Source organism: Chiloscyllium punctatum, chromosome 39 (genome assembly GCF_047496795.1).
Source record: "Chiloscyllium punctatum isolate Juve2018m chromosome 39, sChiPun1.3, whole genome shotgun sequence".
NCBI lineage: Eukaryota > Metazoa > Chordata > Chondrichthyes > Orectolobiformes > Hemiscylliidae > Chiloscyllium > Chiloscyllium punctatum.
Genome location: NC_092777.1, coordinates 38,442,008 through 38,457,413, shown reverse-complemented (window position 1 = coordinate 38,457,413; position 15,406 = coordinate 38,442,008). Strand labels below are relative to the sequence as shown.

The window sequence follows — 15,406 nt, the reverse complement described above, 5'->3', positions numbered from 1 at the left end:
GTAAGAAACAAAGTAGGGTCAGATGCTGTAGAATCTGTGTGGGTAGAATTGAGGAACCACAGAGGTGAAATAAGCCATAGTTGGGATTATGTACAGGCCTCCAAATAGTAACTAGGAGCTGGGGCACAAGACAACTTTTTCATGCAGAGGGTGGTACGTGTATGGAATGAGCTGCCAGAGGATATGTTGGAGGCTGGTACAATTGCAACATTTAAGAGGCATTTGGATGGGTATATGAATAGGAAGGGATGGAGGGATATGGACTGGGTGGTGGCAGGTGGGACTAGAAAGGGTTGGGATATCAGGTTGGCATGGACGGGTTGGATCGAAGGGTCTGTTTCCATGCTGTACATCTCTATGGCTCTGACATTTTGTCACCATGCTAGGTAATATCATCAGTGAACCTCCTGTGAAGCGTTGGTGTTCTGTCCCGCTTGTTATTTATCGGTCTCTGTTTGATGTGGTAGGTGACATCATTTCCAGTTGTTTGAGAGGTTGGTAAACAGGGTACAAATCTATGTTTGTTAATGGAGTTCCGGTGTGAATGCCAGGCCTCTAGGTATTCCCATGCATGTCTTTATTTTGCCTGCCCCAAGATTGATGTATTGTCCTAGTCCCAACCTCTCAAATGGAACCAGAAATGATAACACCTACAACAACAAACCGAGACAGGTAAATAGCAAGCGGGGCAGAATACCAATGCTTCACCAGAGGCTCACTGACAATGTTACCTAACATGGTGACAAGACATCTGAGAATCAGTCTACCAGTTCAGTGTGCAAATTTATAACCAGAACTACAAAGTTTCTCCAATATCTCAAAGTCTATGGCTTGTTTCATGTAGAGAACATTTATCACTCAGCGGGATGAATGGCATCACAGAAGTACTGTTGTACAGTAAACATTACTTTAGTCAAATGGAATGTTCATTTCTAGGACTCCAAAAGAGCTCTCCAACTAAGACTTATGCTGTCACAGTAAACTCGCCACAGAGACAGTGGGATTCACGAAGAGACACTATCCAAACTTTGACCAACATTGCGGCTTTCCAGCAATTAAGTATGAATGTTGGCAGTTTAAGTGCTTTTACCTGTATGGAGGTCTCCGCTTTTCCCCTGCAAACTGGAACAAATCATCCTTAAAATACTTTGGCACTTCATAATCCTCTAATAGTTTCTTCCTTTTAGGGTGTTCCCCATAACTGCTATCAAAAATGTAAAGAGGGCTATCATCTTTTGTAGTTTCCATGTAGTCAGCATAATACTTCATCTTCATTTTAACAGAGTAGCCATCATTGTCTTCACCACATTTAAATTTTTGATTTCTGTACTTGCGCTTTAATCGCTCTAGAGTCCACTTTTCATGTGCTGCCCACCCAAGTTCAGCATTTACCACCACCACAGGCTTATATGGTTTTTCATATTTCTCAATGAATTCTTCAACAGAAGTCTGGAGGGCGTCTATCCTTTCTACATTATCCTGTAACAAAAAGAAAAAATTATTCAACATAAATCTTTTCAGCTTGGAAATGTTAGCAATGATAAAATCCTGATTGAGCCATTACAGGGAAATAGCTGTAAATTGGCCAATGCAAGTACATGTCCCATAAAATACAATATAGTTGTTAATTTCTCATTAGCAATTATATACTTCGTGTACTTCAAAAACTCTCAATGAAAGAAAGACCTTGTAACTAATCAATAATTATTTAAGCAAAAAATAAGTTATATTGTTTCCAAGGTCCATACAATTTTTATTTATATATTTTTATACACACCTTCCATCACCTGCAATTTATTACTGAAAATTAAGAATACTGGATTGTAATTAGAGGTTTATTCATTGTCATTGATGTGTTAATGTATGATCTGAATATTATTTATAAATATAAATCAGAGCTGTGGGATAATTTAACATACAGAATTTTTCCCTGTTGATATCTCCATTAATCGAATCAAGTCTCTTGACCACAACTGCAAAACCTTTTCCAATCTTGTCCTACAAGGATAATGAATGCAGTTTCATGAATTGCTCACAATTATGCTCTTGCCACCTTGAACTGGTAATAGTGCACATGCTGAAGATACACACATTGTCGTCAGCGAGTTGAACAATTTTAACCCAGTGACATTGAAGGAGCAGTGACAGTGTGGGGCTTCGAAGGAAACCCGAAGGTGGTGTTCCCATGTACCTGCCCCCCTTTTTCTTGAGGCAACTGGTCACAGAATTTAGGTGGGTTTGTCAAAGGAAGGTTGATGCGTTGCTGTACTGTATCGATAGTACGCACTACTATCACTGCACCTGTGGTGACTGTGGGATACCAAACAACGAGACTGCTTTGTCCTGTTTGGTGTTAAGCTTGTGAATATTACTGGAGCTGCACTTCTCCAGGCAAATTGAGAGTTCTCCAAAATACTCCTAACTAAAATCTTGTTCATGGTGGACAGGTATTAGGGAATCAGATGGGGAGTTATTTGTCCATTTCCTTTTGCAACACGTTGTGACAGGGTTACAAAACTGCAACTCAGGACTACAAGCAAATGCTACTGCCAGACTAAGTGATCCCATAACTTGGGGGGAAAAAAAATTGAGATTTGTAATCCTGCCACAACTTGGCAGGGAGATTTTTCATCAACTCAAAAGGTGCGGAGGACGAAAGATGCTAGTAATCAAGTCTAAATGAAGCATTCAGCAAGAGATCGCCTGGGCAGGGTGAAGACAGGCTCTGAAACGAAGGTTGAAGCAAGCAATCTTCATCATTAAGATGTGGCTTTGGAACTCAGGAAAGAGAGTTAATGGAATAGGATTATGTAAGCAAGGGCTTTCACCCAAAACAGATTCTCCTGCTCCTCTAATGCTGTCTGACCTGCTGTGCTTTTCCAGCAGCACCTCTCGACTCTGCTCTCCAGCATCGGCAGTCCTCACTTTTGCCTTATCTGAGCAAGGGTCTTTTGGCAATTGGAGATTGTAGAGCACATTAAGGGCACTGGAACACAAACGCAGAAGATATTGGTTCAGGGCACAACTGCAGTCTTCTGGGTAGGATTCTGCTACAGCTATTCTGAAGAGATGGCTATGGATTTACTGAATGCATTTTTATTATAAATAAAAAGTTAAGAAGTGCATACAAATCCAAAAGACTTAAAGAAACAGCTGAGTACAGACTCATGTTGCAGTCCACAATGATCATGGTCAGAACATTTTGCCAAACAGCATGACTGACCCAACTCAGGCAAACAAGTTATGCACCACACATTTGAAGACTTGAAACAAAGGTGGGAGGGGCATGTACATGTTGACAGTGACCATGCAGTCCAAAAGCTGAACAATTAGGCTTGAATGTGAAATGGAGGCTCATCTTTCAAGAGAAAGGTGCAGAAATAAAGTCGGGTTGGAAGGGTAATGTGAACAGTCGAGGACAGAAGGGATGCACTCTGGCCTTGTTCATAATCAAGGCTACTTTTCCAATTTCCATACGAAATGATAAGTGTAAGTAAGGGGATGGCTGTGACTCTAAGTTGAATAGTTTACAAGGAGAGATCGGCCAAAGGAGGACAATTTGGCACATATCAAAGAAAGCAAGGTGAGTTAAGATGGCCGTTCAATTCAAGACAAATTGTTTATTGCACTGATTGAGGAAAAGGGAATGATCCTATCTGGATGCAAAATGCAGAAGACGACTTGGGGAGGCAGCAGCAAATCAGATTTAAAAGACGAATAGCCCCAAAATGTATAGTGATTAAAGGAAGAGAAGGTAATCTGGGAAACAATAGAAAACCCGAGGAGGAATTTGATTAGTTTACAAAAATAGTTTGAGCATAGAAGGAAGTCAAAGGCACCTGGAAACACTTCAGCAAGGGTTAAGGTTCCAAAGTTCAAAGATAGAAGTGTGAAAGGGTTATAATGGCAAAATTGAAACAAACTGCATTGTAAACAGGACATGAAGATAGCTACATTAGTAAGAGTTAAGGAACGGCCTAGAGTCTTAAGAATGGAATTTGATAAAAACAGATTGTAGAGTTTTATTTACACCAATTGCCAAATTGATTCTCCAGTACAAAGCTTGTTCAGGTGTACATGAAATCTAACAGTTGAGAAAACATGGCTCAGCGGTAGAGTTAATTCCATCCACAAGTTTTTTTAAGAGTCGTAACTATTTTTAAGCATTGCTGACAGGTCATGTTACTGTAAAATGACACTGGCCAACAAGTGCGCTCTTTTACTGATTGGTTTAAAGTAAGCATCAAAATAAGCAGTGAATAAACAGATCATTGGCACTATCACAACCCACACAAGACTGATTATGTTGAGTTTTGAGTTGTGGAACTATATACCCTCAAGACCAAACAATCCTTCACTAAATATATCTGCAGCTATGTAACAGATAAGGTAGAATCAGACTCAGAAGAGAAAGACTAATTTTGAGAAGGGTGTGAAACCCACATGTTCTGTAGCCATTCATGTAATAAAATCACTCCAAAATGCAACCATGTTGGAATCAAAGTCAAGTTCAGGGGGATGCCATCATACTTTGTTCAAGACAGAAAAGCAACTCCTTTGTTTCGAGTTAAATTATTTAACATTTGAATTAACTTTCATCAAGATTTTCTTTCTCTACAGACTGGCTCCCAATCCACCGCAGCTCCTCATTCCGTAAGAGGAAAGCGTATTGAAAATATTCTGGCAGCCGACTTGAGATTTTATCTTGTTTCCTCTCTCCAAGGCAACTGCTAGATTCACCAAGGATTGGAAACACTAGTATATTTTGATTTCAGATCTCCAGAGTCTTCCAGTATTTCGCTGTTATTTTAGCTTCATCCCCCCGCCCCCCACCACGAAACACTCCAGCGAAGGTGCCTCAGAACAGATGAATTCCACAGATCAAACCTGCCTGCAGCCATAGCTTTTGCCCGGTGGGGAGAGACGGCTGCCCATCTCATCCTCCAGAACTGTCCCATCCTCGTGTGAGCCCCACCACATGGACCATGTTGGTTAAGAGCCAAAACAATCTCTTCACAAGACACCACCGTGCTCCCCCTCTTCCCACGATGGTGTTGATGATAAGGGGGGGGGGGGGGGGGGCAGAAAGGGAGCAGAGGTGAGGGCGGCGGGCCGGGCCAGACCAGACCAGCCCTATCCACGTTAGCTGCCTCCGGGCTTTTGCCCGAAACGTCGATTTCGAAGCTACTTGGATGCTGCCTGACCTGCTGCGCTCTTCCAGCACCACTAATCCGGAATCTGGCTTCCAGCATCTGCAGTCATTGTTTTTACCTCCTTATGGAGCAGCCTGCCCCGCTCTCCACCTCCACCTCCACCTCCGGGAACGGAGGGAGGCCTGAGCGGTAACTCAATGGCGTCGTGCCCTGAGCGTGTACGTGCGGGACGTGCAGCCCTCGGGTATTGCGGGCGAGTAACAGTGACCGGCCTCCCCTGGAAAGTGGCGGTAGGGGCGGCTGTGAGGTGGTGGGGGCTTCCTTACCTTAACAGTGTCCAAGGATAAAGAGAAAGTTTCGTAGTAGTTGTGCTTAGTCCAGTCGTAGGAATCCCTCAGCTCCGGGCGAGCACTGCGCTTAGCTTCTTTTATCCTCTTCTTCGCTTTGTGATTCATTTCTTAAAAGCGAGCGACGCCACGCTTTCGCCAACCTTCCCCAGTACTGTCACGGCCGGCTCGAAGGAAGGGAAACCCTTCCAGAATCTTCACCCACTTCCCCCGCACCGGGCCTGTCAATCAAACCGTGGGGAGGAAGTCCCGCCCACGACGGAAGACTGGTCCCTTTCAACCCCGCCTCTTGAGGGGTGGAGTATACCCGATTGGCTCAGGCGACTGCCACTTTCGCGACGCCATGCGGAGACGGCCTCTCTCCGGCGGTGAGGCCCACCCGATGTGACGCCATGAGTAGCGCGAGACGTCCAGGGGAGAAGCGGTTCGTTTTCGCTGAAGAAGGGCCTCTCAGGGTTTGCCGTGTTGAGTGGCTCGAAGTTGCTGTGCCTGAGGTGGCTCTTGTTCTTCCTCATCTCGTTGCTGGGGAAGGAGGGAGACGAGGGCGTTCTGAGATTAGGGAAGAGGTCAAGCTAAAATAGAAAGTCGCTGGAAAAACTTGATAGGGTTCAGGAAGGATTTACAAAGATGTTGTCGGGGACGCCGGTGTTCGACTGGGACGTGCAAAGTTAAAAATCACACAACACCAGGTTATAGTCTAACAGGTTTAATTGGAAGCACTAGCTTTTGGAGGGTGCAGCGCTTTGAAAGCTGGTGCTTCCAATTAAACCTGTTGGACTATAACCTGGTGTTGTGTGATTTTTACCGTTGCCAGGGTTGAAGGATTTGAACTATAGGGAGAGGCTGAATAGGCGGGCTGTTTTCCCTGAAGCATCTGAAGCTGAGGGGTGACCTTATAGAGGTTTATAATGTCCGGAAGTGTATGGATAGGATAAATAAACAAGGTCCTTTCCCTGGGTGGGTGAGTCTGGAAGTAGAGGGCATAGGTTTAGGGTGAGGGGGGGGAAATATAAAAGGGACATAAGGGGGCACTTTTTCACGCAGAGGATGGTGTGTGTATGGAATGAACTGCCAGAGGAAGTAATGGAGACTAGTACAATTACACCATTTAAAAGGCATCTGGAATAGTGTATGAATAGGAAGGGTTTGGAGGGGTATGGGCAAAGTGCTGGCAAATGGGACTAAATTAGGTTAGAATATCTGGTTGGTATAGATGAGTTGGACCGTATAGTCTGTTTCTCTGCTGTTTATCTCTATGACTAAGCTCAGCCGGTCTGGCAGTGTCTGGGGAGAGAGAAAGCAGAGTTAAACAAGGGATATGGAGATGTTTGGGGTACAGTACTTGAGTTCTGATGAAGAGTCATACCAGAGGGGGAACATTGTTCTCTTGTTATGAAGGGATATGGACCAAGATTAGAGTGGTGCTGGAAAAGCCCATCATCAGGAATGAGATGTGGACCAATGGCAGGCATTCGTCTGACTTTGTGCCATGTTCTGCACAACATTGTGGGCAGAAGGACCCATTTTTCTATTGAACATTTGTTTTCTCTCTCTGTAGATGCTGCCAGGTCTGCTGAGTTTCTTCAGCAACTTTCTGTTTTTGTTTCAGATTTCCAGCGTTTGACTTTCTTTGTTCATTTTGCAAGAAATAAATTCAGGATGTGGTTGTCTTGGTTAATTCCACCATCTTCTCCTTTGTCCCCCTCCAATTTAGGAAATTAAATCAATAGAAGGTGATAATATTGTGATGCCTTTTTCCTGCTGCCTTTCTACGTATGCCTTGCACAAGCTATTGATATTCCCGCCCTCACTGACTTTTGAAAGCTGAGAAGTATTTCTGTCTGAGCAAGAGGTGGGGATGTAGTGGGCATAGAACCAGTCCTGAGAGATAGGATGAATCTTTTCTGCATAAGACTGGCCCTTTGGGGTTGTCCTGTCAATGAAAACAGTTCCTCAGTATTGTGCTGTTTTTCCTGGCTTTCTCAGCATTAATTATCCGTCCCAAGTTGCAGCTTGATTTAACTGCTTTCCTGGGACTATTTCAGAGAACTGTTAAAAGGCAAGCACATTGCTGTGGGTCTGGATGTACATGTAGGCCAGACCATGAATTGTACTAATAATGTTAAATGTGACAATATATTAGTTTGGTGTTGGGTTATTACTTACCTATAAATCAGGTCTAATTTCAAGCCCTGTTCTATAATAGCACACACTTCGAGGCTGCTTTTTATAATTGATGGAAAGTTGCGTTGTCGTGTGTCTTTTTTTATATACACCTTGGAACCTTGATACTTGAATGTGGCTACCATGTTACCCTCTTGAAAACAGCTATTACACTGAATAGATCTGTGAACTGTTTCGGAACACCTTGAATATGTGAAAAGTATATAAAAATGCCTGCAGTTTCTTCTTAAATTTGAGCTTTCAAACTATTTTAACATTAATTTTTATGGCCGACGTGCAGGACTACTGTTAAATTGCAATAGTTATTGAAGAATCTGTGAGAACTGTCTGACTTTGCTTCTCAGCTTATCCACATTTCCCGTTTCTGACTTGCATCGCTTCTTTATAATTCTTGCGTTCTTTGAAGGATGGGGAGCAACTTGTTAAGTAATGTGGTGGAAGTGTTTTCATTGTATCTAAGACAGAGAGAGAGAGGTTCTTGATTAGTAAGGAGATCAGGGTTATGGGGAGAAGGCAGGAGAATGGGGTTGCAAAACATTCAGCCATGATGGCATGGCAGAGCTGACTCAGGCTGAGTGGCTTACTTCTGCTCTATATCTTCTTGCCTTACTAATACTATTAAATGGGAAGCTTCAGGGCTTTGACTTGGTGATGAAAGAGTCAGATTCAGTGTTCAAACCAACAAGTTGTGGGACTTTGTAAGTGTTCTATTGTATCTCAATAAGACAGCTGTTGCTCCAACTATGCTGAAAGTGGGATTTAGTCCTAATAGTTGTGCACCAGATTCCTACATCAGCATTGACTACATAATGTGGGGAAATTGGGATGAGTGGCTACATAAATTTCCTGAGCTCGTAAGGTGGGGGTGGATGATGGCATAGTCGATAAAAGGTGCAGCTGGAAAAAGCAAAGCAAGTCAAGCAGCATCAGAGGAGCAGTAGAGTCGATGTTTTTAGCCCTAATGGGGAGTGATGGTGTCGAGATTTGCCGATTCTTGCATCGATGCCATTCAGCAATCTCCAGCAGCTTCATGTGGTCTGGGAAGCCAACACCATCTACGTGGGCTTAAAGTTGTGATTCTACGTTAATGTTAGCAGGAAATGGAAGAGAACAGCAAAGATGCCCATGTTGGTTGGCTATCTTTCACCAGTATTGCTTGCATGAGATCCTGGATATCACAGAGTGAAACAGCATCAGCAACAACTAAGCGCACGAGAGTTCTGGTCAAAGACATCTGCTAGATACTGTGATGCAGAGATGACTGAGTGGGAGAGCAGGTATTTTGCCTCTTGGGTATATTCGCTGCCACAGTCGAAGTGCAATGGTCACTCGAATTGGAAAAAATGAGATTTGGTAAAGAAAGACCTGACAAAGTAGATCTGAAAATGACCTTCACTTAGGCTTGAGTAACATACTGCAGTGCATCTGTGGCACAATGGGAGGAATGAAGTCCGTTGTTTTTGTGGGGTTTTTTTGTTTGCTGATTTTGCATGTAATTGTATGCCAATGATTGAAGGAGCCTGTTCCATTTTTGAATAATTGTACAGCATGTTATTCCACATTGTGTTTATTCTGTTTTTGATTTGTGTGAAGTGCAACATCAAACTGGCAACTGAGAACAATTTTTGGCAAGTAGGATAAATCCTATGTTAACTGCTTATTTCAGGAAATTACTATCTACATTACTGAACAAAATGTTTCCTCAACAGATCAATTCACAAGGTAATTCCCATATTTCCTATCAGCAAAACGGGTTAAGGAAATCAAATGCCTGGTCGTATTATCCTATTTCTATTTCCTTCAGTTCCAGTCAGCCTTACAATAAAATTTAACTCTGTTACTAAATATAATTAAGCATTCTCTTCATTATTAAAATATATTTTGTTAATTTAGGAGGTTGCATAAAACCAAAAGGTTATACGATACCAACTAAACATCAACATTTTATTTATCTGATTTTAATTTTACAGCTGTTATGTTTTAAAAAATATAATTATACAAGATATAGAATAAACTAGAATTAGGGAGTAAATCACTAAACACCACACAGAAGAAGGGATTTGACCCATTGGATCTGGACAAACCATTGTGAGAATTTAGTCTCGCTCCTTTGCTCTTTTCCACAATTTTGTTTCAGGATTTTTTTCCCACTTCAGTTTGAATGCTATTGTTGAATCCTGGAATTATTAATCCTGCTATTATGGAGATACTGTAAAAATTACTTGTGAAAGATGGCTCGATGAAATAAAACAATGAAGGATTCAATAATGTGAATTTGCAAAGCAATGTGTTTTGTTTCCTCAAAACAGATGGAATTTGGTTTTATCATTGTGTGACATATTGCATCTGTGACACTGCACCACCTCCTTTGTCCTATCAGTACCAAGTTGTCACTGGTTTCTAGAGTAGGCTTGAATCGAATGGCTTTGTCAATACTCCCATCTCTGGAAGTCAATGAACCATGGTTGACAAAGTGAGTTCATTTGTTTTGAAGAGTAAGTATCTTTCTTAAGTTAATACAATTTTCGCAGTAGATTCCATAAACAACATTTGAAATACATGATCCTGTGTGTTATCTCTAGTTCTTGATCTTTTTCCAGCACTGAAATGGCTCTAATTAAAGCTACCAATTATATTCTTTGTGACTGATGCACAATTCCTCTTGACTTATCTACAGCCCTTTGACACAATTTACCACACCATTTCTTTGAATTTCTCTCCAGAATTGGGCAGGAAAGTGATATTCTAATCACCTGGTTCTATTTTACTTATTCAGTTAGAGCCAGATCTCATCTGGTGCATACGGGTGTAGGCAGATATGAGGACTTTTGTGGGTTTGCGTCTGGACCTGGCTGGTGGCAACAAATTTATTTCTTGTCCCGAAAAACTTATCTTTGGAGGTTACTGTGTCCAAACAATGGTCTGCATTTCTCAAAATCTGGGCAAAAGTGAGGACTGCGGACGCTGGAAACCACAGTCTAGATTAGAGTTGTGCTGGAAAAGTACACAGGTCAGGCAGCATCCGAGGAGCAGGAAAATCGATGTTTCGGGCAAAAGCTCTTATCGGGAATGGAGGCAGGTTGGAGAGAGAAATTTGGAGTGGATGCTGGGGAGAAGGTAGCAAAGAGTACAATAGGTGAATGGGGATAGGGTCAAAATCTGTCCTTTTTTTTGCATCCCTACTTCATCTGTCTCCTACTGACAGCTGTTCTTTCAGCTGCCTAGTCTCTAAACTCTGGAATTCCCTCCACAAGCAACATGTCTTTACTTTTCCAAGATGCTGCTTAAAGATCACCTATCATCAACTGCTTGATTACAAAGATAAATGTTTTCCCAAAAATGAAAATGATGCACATAGTCAATCAAGCAACATCTATCAAGAGAGAAAGTATTTCAAGTTAATAGCCTTTCAGCAGAATGTTTTCCTCTGTAGCTTATCAGTTTCTGCTAGGTTAGGTTCCTGTGAAATGTCTGGGGATATTTTACCATGTTTAAGGTGCAATTTAAATGTAAGTTATTGCTTTTTTTTGCTTCAGGTACCAGACCCCCAATATGGTATGTACGTATGGCCATGCGCTGTGGTATTGGCACAATATGTGTGGTATTCCAGAAATACATTAAGAGGGAAGACCATTTTAGAGGTAAACTAAACTAACTTGATTTTGAATTATGACATAGGTAGAAAATAGGTGATAAATTAGAATGCATATTAGATCATTCCATGTAATCTGCTTCAGTTCACTGCCTTCTTTTACCAGAGCCTGATAAATGTTTGGAACAGGGTCAACTCCAGCTCGGTCTTCCTGCCTTCTGGAATTGTGGCTGTTGCCGGAGAGCCACTGCTCCAGAATCTGTAGCTCCACCATCACTGGTTTTGAGTATTTGGTGGAGGGTGGAGCCTTGGACGTGGTGTCCATCAGTTCCCTCTACATTTAGAAAGAGGTGGACACTTTGTGGGATACAGTGCTTTATTTTCCCTCTGCTTTGAGTTAACCTCCCCCCCGCACACTTTTATGGTTTGTATTGCCCCTAATGGGCTTGACTTGTAAATTTTCATTTGGCTGCACATGTTTTACTGATGATGGACAGTAGGTTGAAAACAAAAAAAAACAGGGTAATTTCAATGAGAAGGTTGCTTAATTGTGAGATAAACCTTCTGGGTAAGAATGGGGAAAAAAAGACAATTCTGTCATCTTTGCTCCATAAGAGGATTGGATTTGAAAGAAAGTGTCCCTTGCTGCTCAAGGCAAAGTCTTTAAGGAAAAATTTCCACCAAAAAGTAGCAAACCTGACAAATACTGTATAGAAATATTCTTTAAAACATTACCAATGCTTATTCGGAATTACATTCAAATTCTTAAACTGGAAAGCATGTTTAGTTTTTAAACTTATTGATATTCCATAAAGATTAGTCCTTCATGTACTTTGTTGCATAAACATCACTGCTCTTGTATGTGTAATCATCATTTACACATCTTGTTAGTTTAATTAATGTATCCAGAAACAGTGATTCAATTTGCAAATACACATTCGCAAACCACAAAATAGTTTAAAATTATATTCAAAGTACAATATTTTCAATTTGCAATGATGTGGGAATTAATTTTGTTTTCAGATTGGGGCTGGTGCGGGCTTACCTGGCATAGTGGCAGCAAAATGTGGTGCCAATGTGACTTTATCCGACAGTGCAGAAATTCCGAATTGCTTGGATAACTGCCGCCTCAGTTGCCAGATTAATAACCTTGAAGATGTGCCGGTCATCGGTTTAACCTGGGGGCAAATATCACCGGATCTTGTGCTGCTACCTCAGATAGATATAATTCTGGGTTCTGATGTGTTTTATGACACTGAAGGTAAAAGTTTAATATTTGCAAAGTCTATACTTCTACATTATGATAGAAAGGAATATTGTCTCTTATGTATTTTGGATTGACTGAATAATGTTAGTTACTGATATTTGTTCTAGAGGAAAAATACACTTTCTCAGGCTAAACCTTTGATTTAATCAGAATCAAACATCATATTCAAAATGTTAACTCTGCTTTCTTCCCACAGATGCTGCCAGATGTAGAGTTTTGTCAGTAATTGATTTTTTTAAAAAGATTTCCATCATCCACAGTTTTTAAATTTTATTTTGGTGTTCAGGAACTTGATCGAGCATTTCAATAGCAACCTTTTTTTGTCAATTAACTGTATTGATTATAACAACCTACATTTGTGCTGCACTTTTTAATGAGTTAAAACATTCCCAAATGTTTTAAGGGAATAGAACGAAAGTTGTTAACTGAAGCTTGTTAATTTGCTTTTTTTTTGTAGGAAAAGACACTATGGAAATACACCTAAATTGAAACAAATATTGTCAAGGAGTTTTTATAATCCGTCTCCTCTCTTTGGTCTCTCCCATTTCTGGAGACCAAGGATAATATGGAACCGTTTTCCCTCTTTTGCATTGCTCTAGGAGAAATAGTCTTCACTTATACTGTAACATGATGGGTGAATCTATGGATATCTGGTTATAAATGAAACATGGGCAATATTCTTCAATGGAGTGTAGTTGTCCATCACAACATGCAGCAAGGCATATTTTTACTTTGTATTTTACACATGGCTTTTAATGTTGCTGTTCATATTAAGATCTCAAATGATTCAACATATTACTCAAGTATGCTATTAATTCTTATACCAAGAATATGAGAATTGGAGTTGGCTCAATTAAACATGAACTGGTGATATTTTTGGCATCCAGGGCACAACTACTCATACCAACAAGCTGAGTAACTGTAACACACAACTATTCATTTTTTTAAAAACTTGAAATCTGATACAAAACACAGATTCTGAAACATTTAAATAAGTCTAGCACTGTGGACATCACTTGAAAAGTCAGCAACCTAGAAGTTTCTCCTCCTCCCTGACAGTTCAAATATTTAGTACTTGAATACTTGCATTATTATTGCTTTGTCTTTTATCTGGAATGTGCATCTTAAATTTACCATGACTGCCAGTGGTTGCGTGTAACTGACTCCTGGAAGTGTTAAATTAACTTTCAGATGTTTATTGCTGAATGTGAAAACAAAATATCTTTGAATGTAGGTTTGTTCGCTGAGCTGGAAGGTTAATTTCCAGATGTTACCAAGTAGGGTGATGAAATATCTTCTGTGGGCCTCAAGCAAAGCACTGTTGATAAGTTCTGCTTTTTATTTATATGTTTGGGTTGATGATGTCACTTCCTGTTCTGTCAGGGGTGGTAGAAACCCAAACATACAAATAGAAAGCAGGACTTATCAGCAGTGCTTTGCCTGAGGGCCACTGAAAATGTTACTTCGTAGGGTGACGATACATCTGGAAATGAACCTTCCAGCTCAGTGAGCAAACATACATACAGAACCTCAACCTGAGCTACAAATCTTCTTAACTCGCCAAAATATCTTTTTCATTTTAAAACAGACTTTGAGAATATATTAACAACTGTTTTTTACCTCATCCGAAAAAATCCACATGCACTTTTCTGGACCACCTATCAGGAACGTTGGTAAGTTTGTAAATTTACTGCTTGTGCCTGAGCATTTTAATACCTTTTTATTTGTATTTTTGATCAAAGCACTATTTCCAGTTGATTAATCAACTTTGGTCTTTGGGAATTGAGGCATTCTTCCCCTCGTGTAATATTTCTATTGCTAATTGTTAGATTATCTGCTGGTGAAAAAAGGGGGAGATATTGGCATTCTGTATGGCGACAATAAAACAAGCTTCAGAGAACTGGCTACCAAGTTCACCAGTTTGACTGCATTTATATTTTAACAGGACAACTCGTATACACTCTATCATGACATTACTGTTTTCAGCTGAGGTATTAAGTTGGGGAAATTAGAGCGAATCCCTTACTACTTATTCAGAACAATTTTTTTAATAACTAGGATCATGTTTAGAAACTGACTAGCATGCACAAATTAAATTATATAGTCAAAGGTGAAATATTGGACGTACTAAAATTTTTGAAGCAGTTTTATTAGCAGAACTGCATCAAAATCTAAAAATTCCAGTCCATTACACTATTTATTCTATTCTGCAAATATACTGGCACAACCGTGTAGTTTACCCTAAGCTCTTCTATTTATGTGCACACTTTGACCCCAATAACACTCAAGCAGAAACCGTAGTTTTCAATTACAAGTCCTGATTTCATGAGCATAGTTACTTGGTTTCCTACTTTCCTTAACAGTATAGTTTACTTTCTTTATTGTCTACAAACTGAAGTCTACCTCTACTATTCCTGGCATACCACAATCCAATTGGATATTATACCTGATCTTTGTTATTCTAGTCTCTTCAACATATTACACAACACTCACCTTACTGCAACTGAGTTTGTTTTAGGAGTGTCCCTTTGCTGTAAATTTCTATTTTCTTTTTTCCAGTGCGGATTGGTCAATTGAATCATTATTGTATAAATGGAATTTGAAGTGTGTTCACATTCCTCTCGAAACATTCAAAGCAGATGAAGAATTCCTCGCCGGATCGAACCTGCCAGGAAGTCACTCTGTTCACATGATGATTATCACTTTAGAAACTAATATTCCTTCAGTAACCTGAAGCTAATCTACTGCAAAAGATTGTTTTAGAAATACTGCAGTTGCTCTTCACATCCACAATCCATTTACAGATCATTCTAAGGAAATGTCAAAAATTATGTTTATGATAATAAACTATTTCACTGAAGCA

At 40.4% G+C, this 15,406-nt stretch overlaps 2 protein-coding genes across 2 annotated transcripts in view; one reads left to right on the top strand and one right to left on the bottom strand.

Annotated features, from left to right (window-relative positions):
• Positions 1-5,725, bottom strand: part of jmjd6 (jumonji domain containing 6, arginine demethylase and lysine hydroxylase) — a 23,353-nt gene extending 17,628 nt beyond the window's left edge. The window contains exons 1-2 of the mRNA XM_072558474.1: positions 5,480-5,725; positions 1,091-1,479 (exon numbers count right to left, since the gene is read on the bottom strand). Of these exons, the coding sequence (XP_072414575.1) occupies positions 1,091-1,479; positions 5,480-5,608 (518 nt within the window). The 5' untranslated portion in view covers positions 5,609-5,725. The remainder of the gene's footprint in view (positions 1-1,090; positions 1,480-5,479) is intronic.
• On the top strand, positions 5,716-15,406 carry mettl23 (methyltransferase 23, arginine). The gene is made up of 5 exons (XM_072558476.1): positions 5,716-5,994; positions 11,221-11,325; positions 12,300-12,537; positions 14,132-14,216; positions 15,103-15,406. The coding sequence occupies exons 1-5, from the start codon at positions 5,893-5,895 to the stop codon at positions 15,275-15,277; spliced, it is 705 nt and encodes a 234-aa protein (XP_072414577.1). The 5' UTR covers positions 5,716-5,892; the 3' UTR covers positions 15,278-15,406.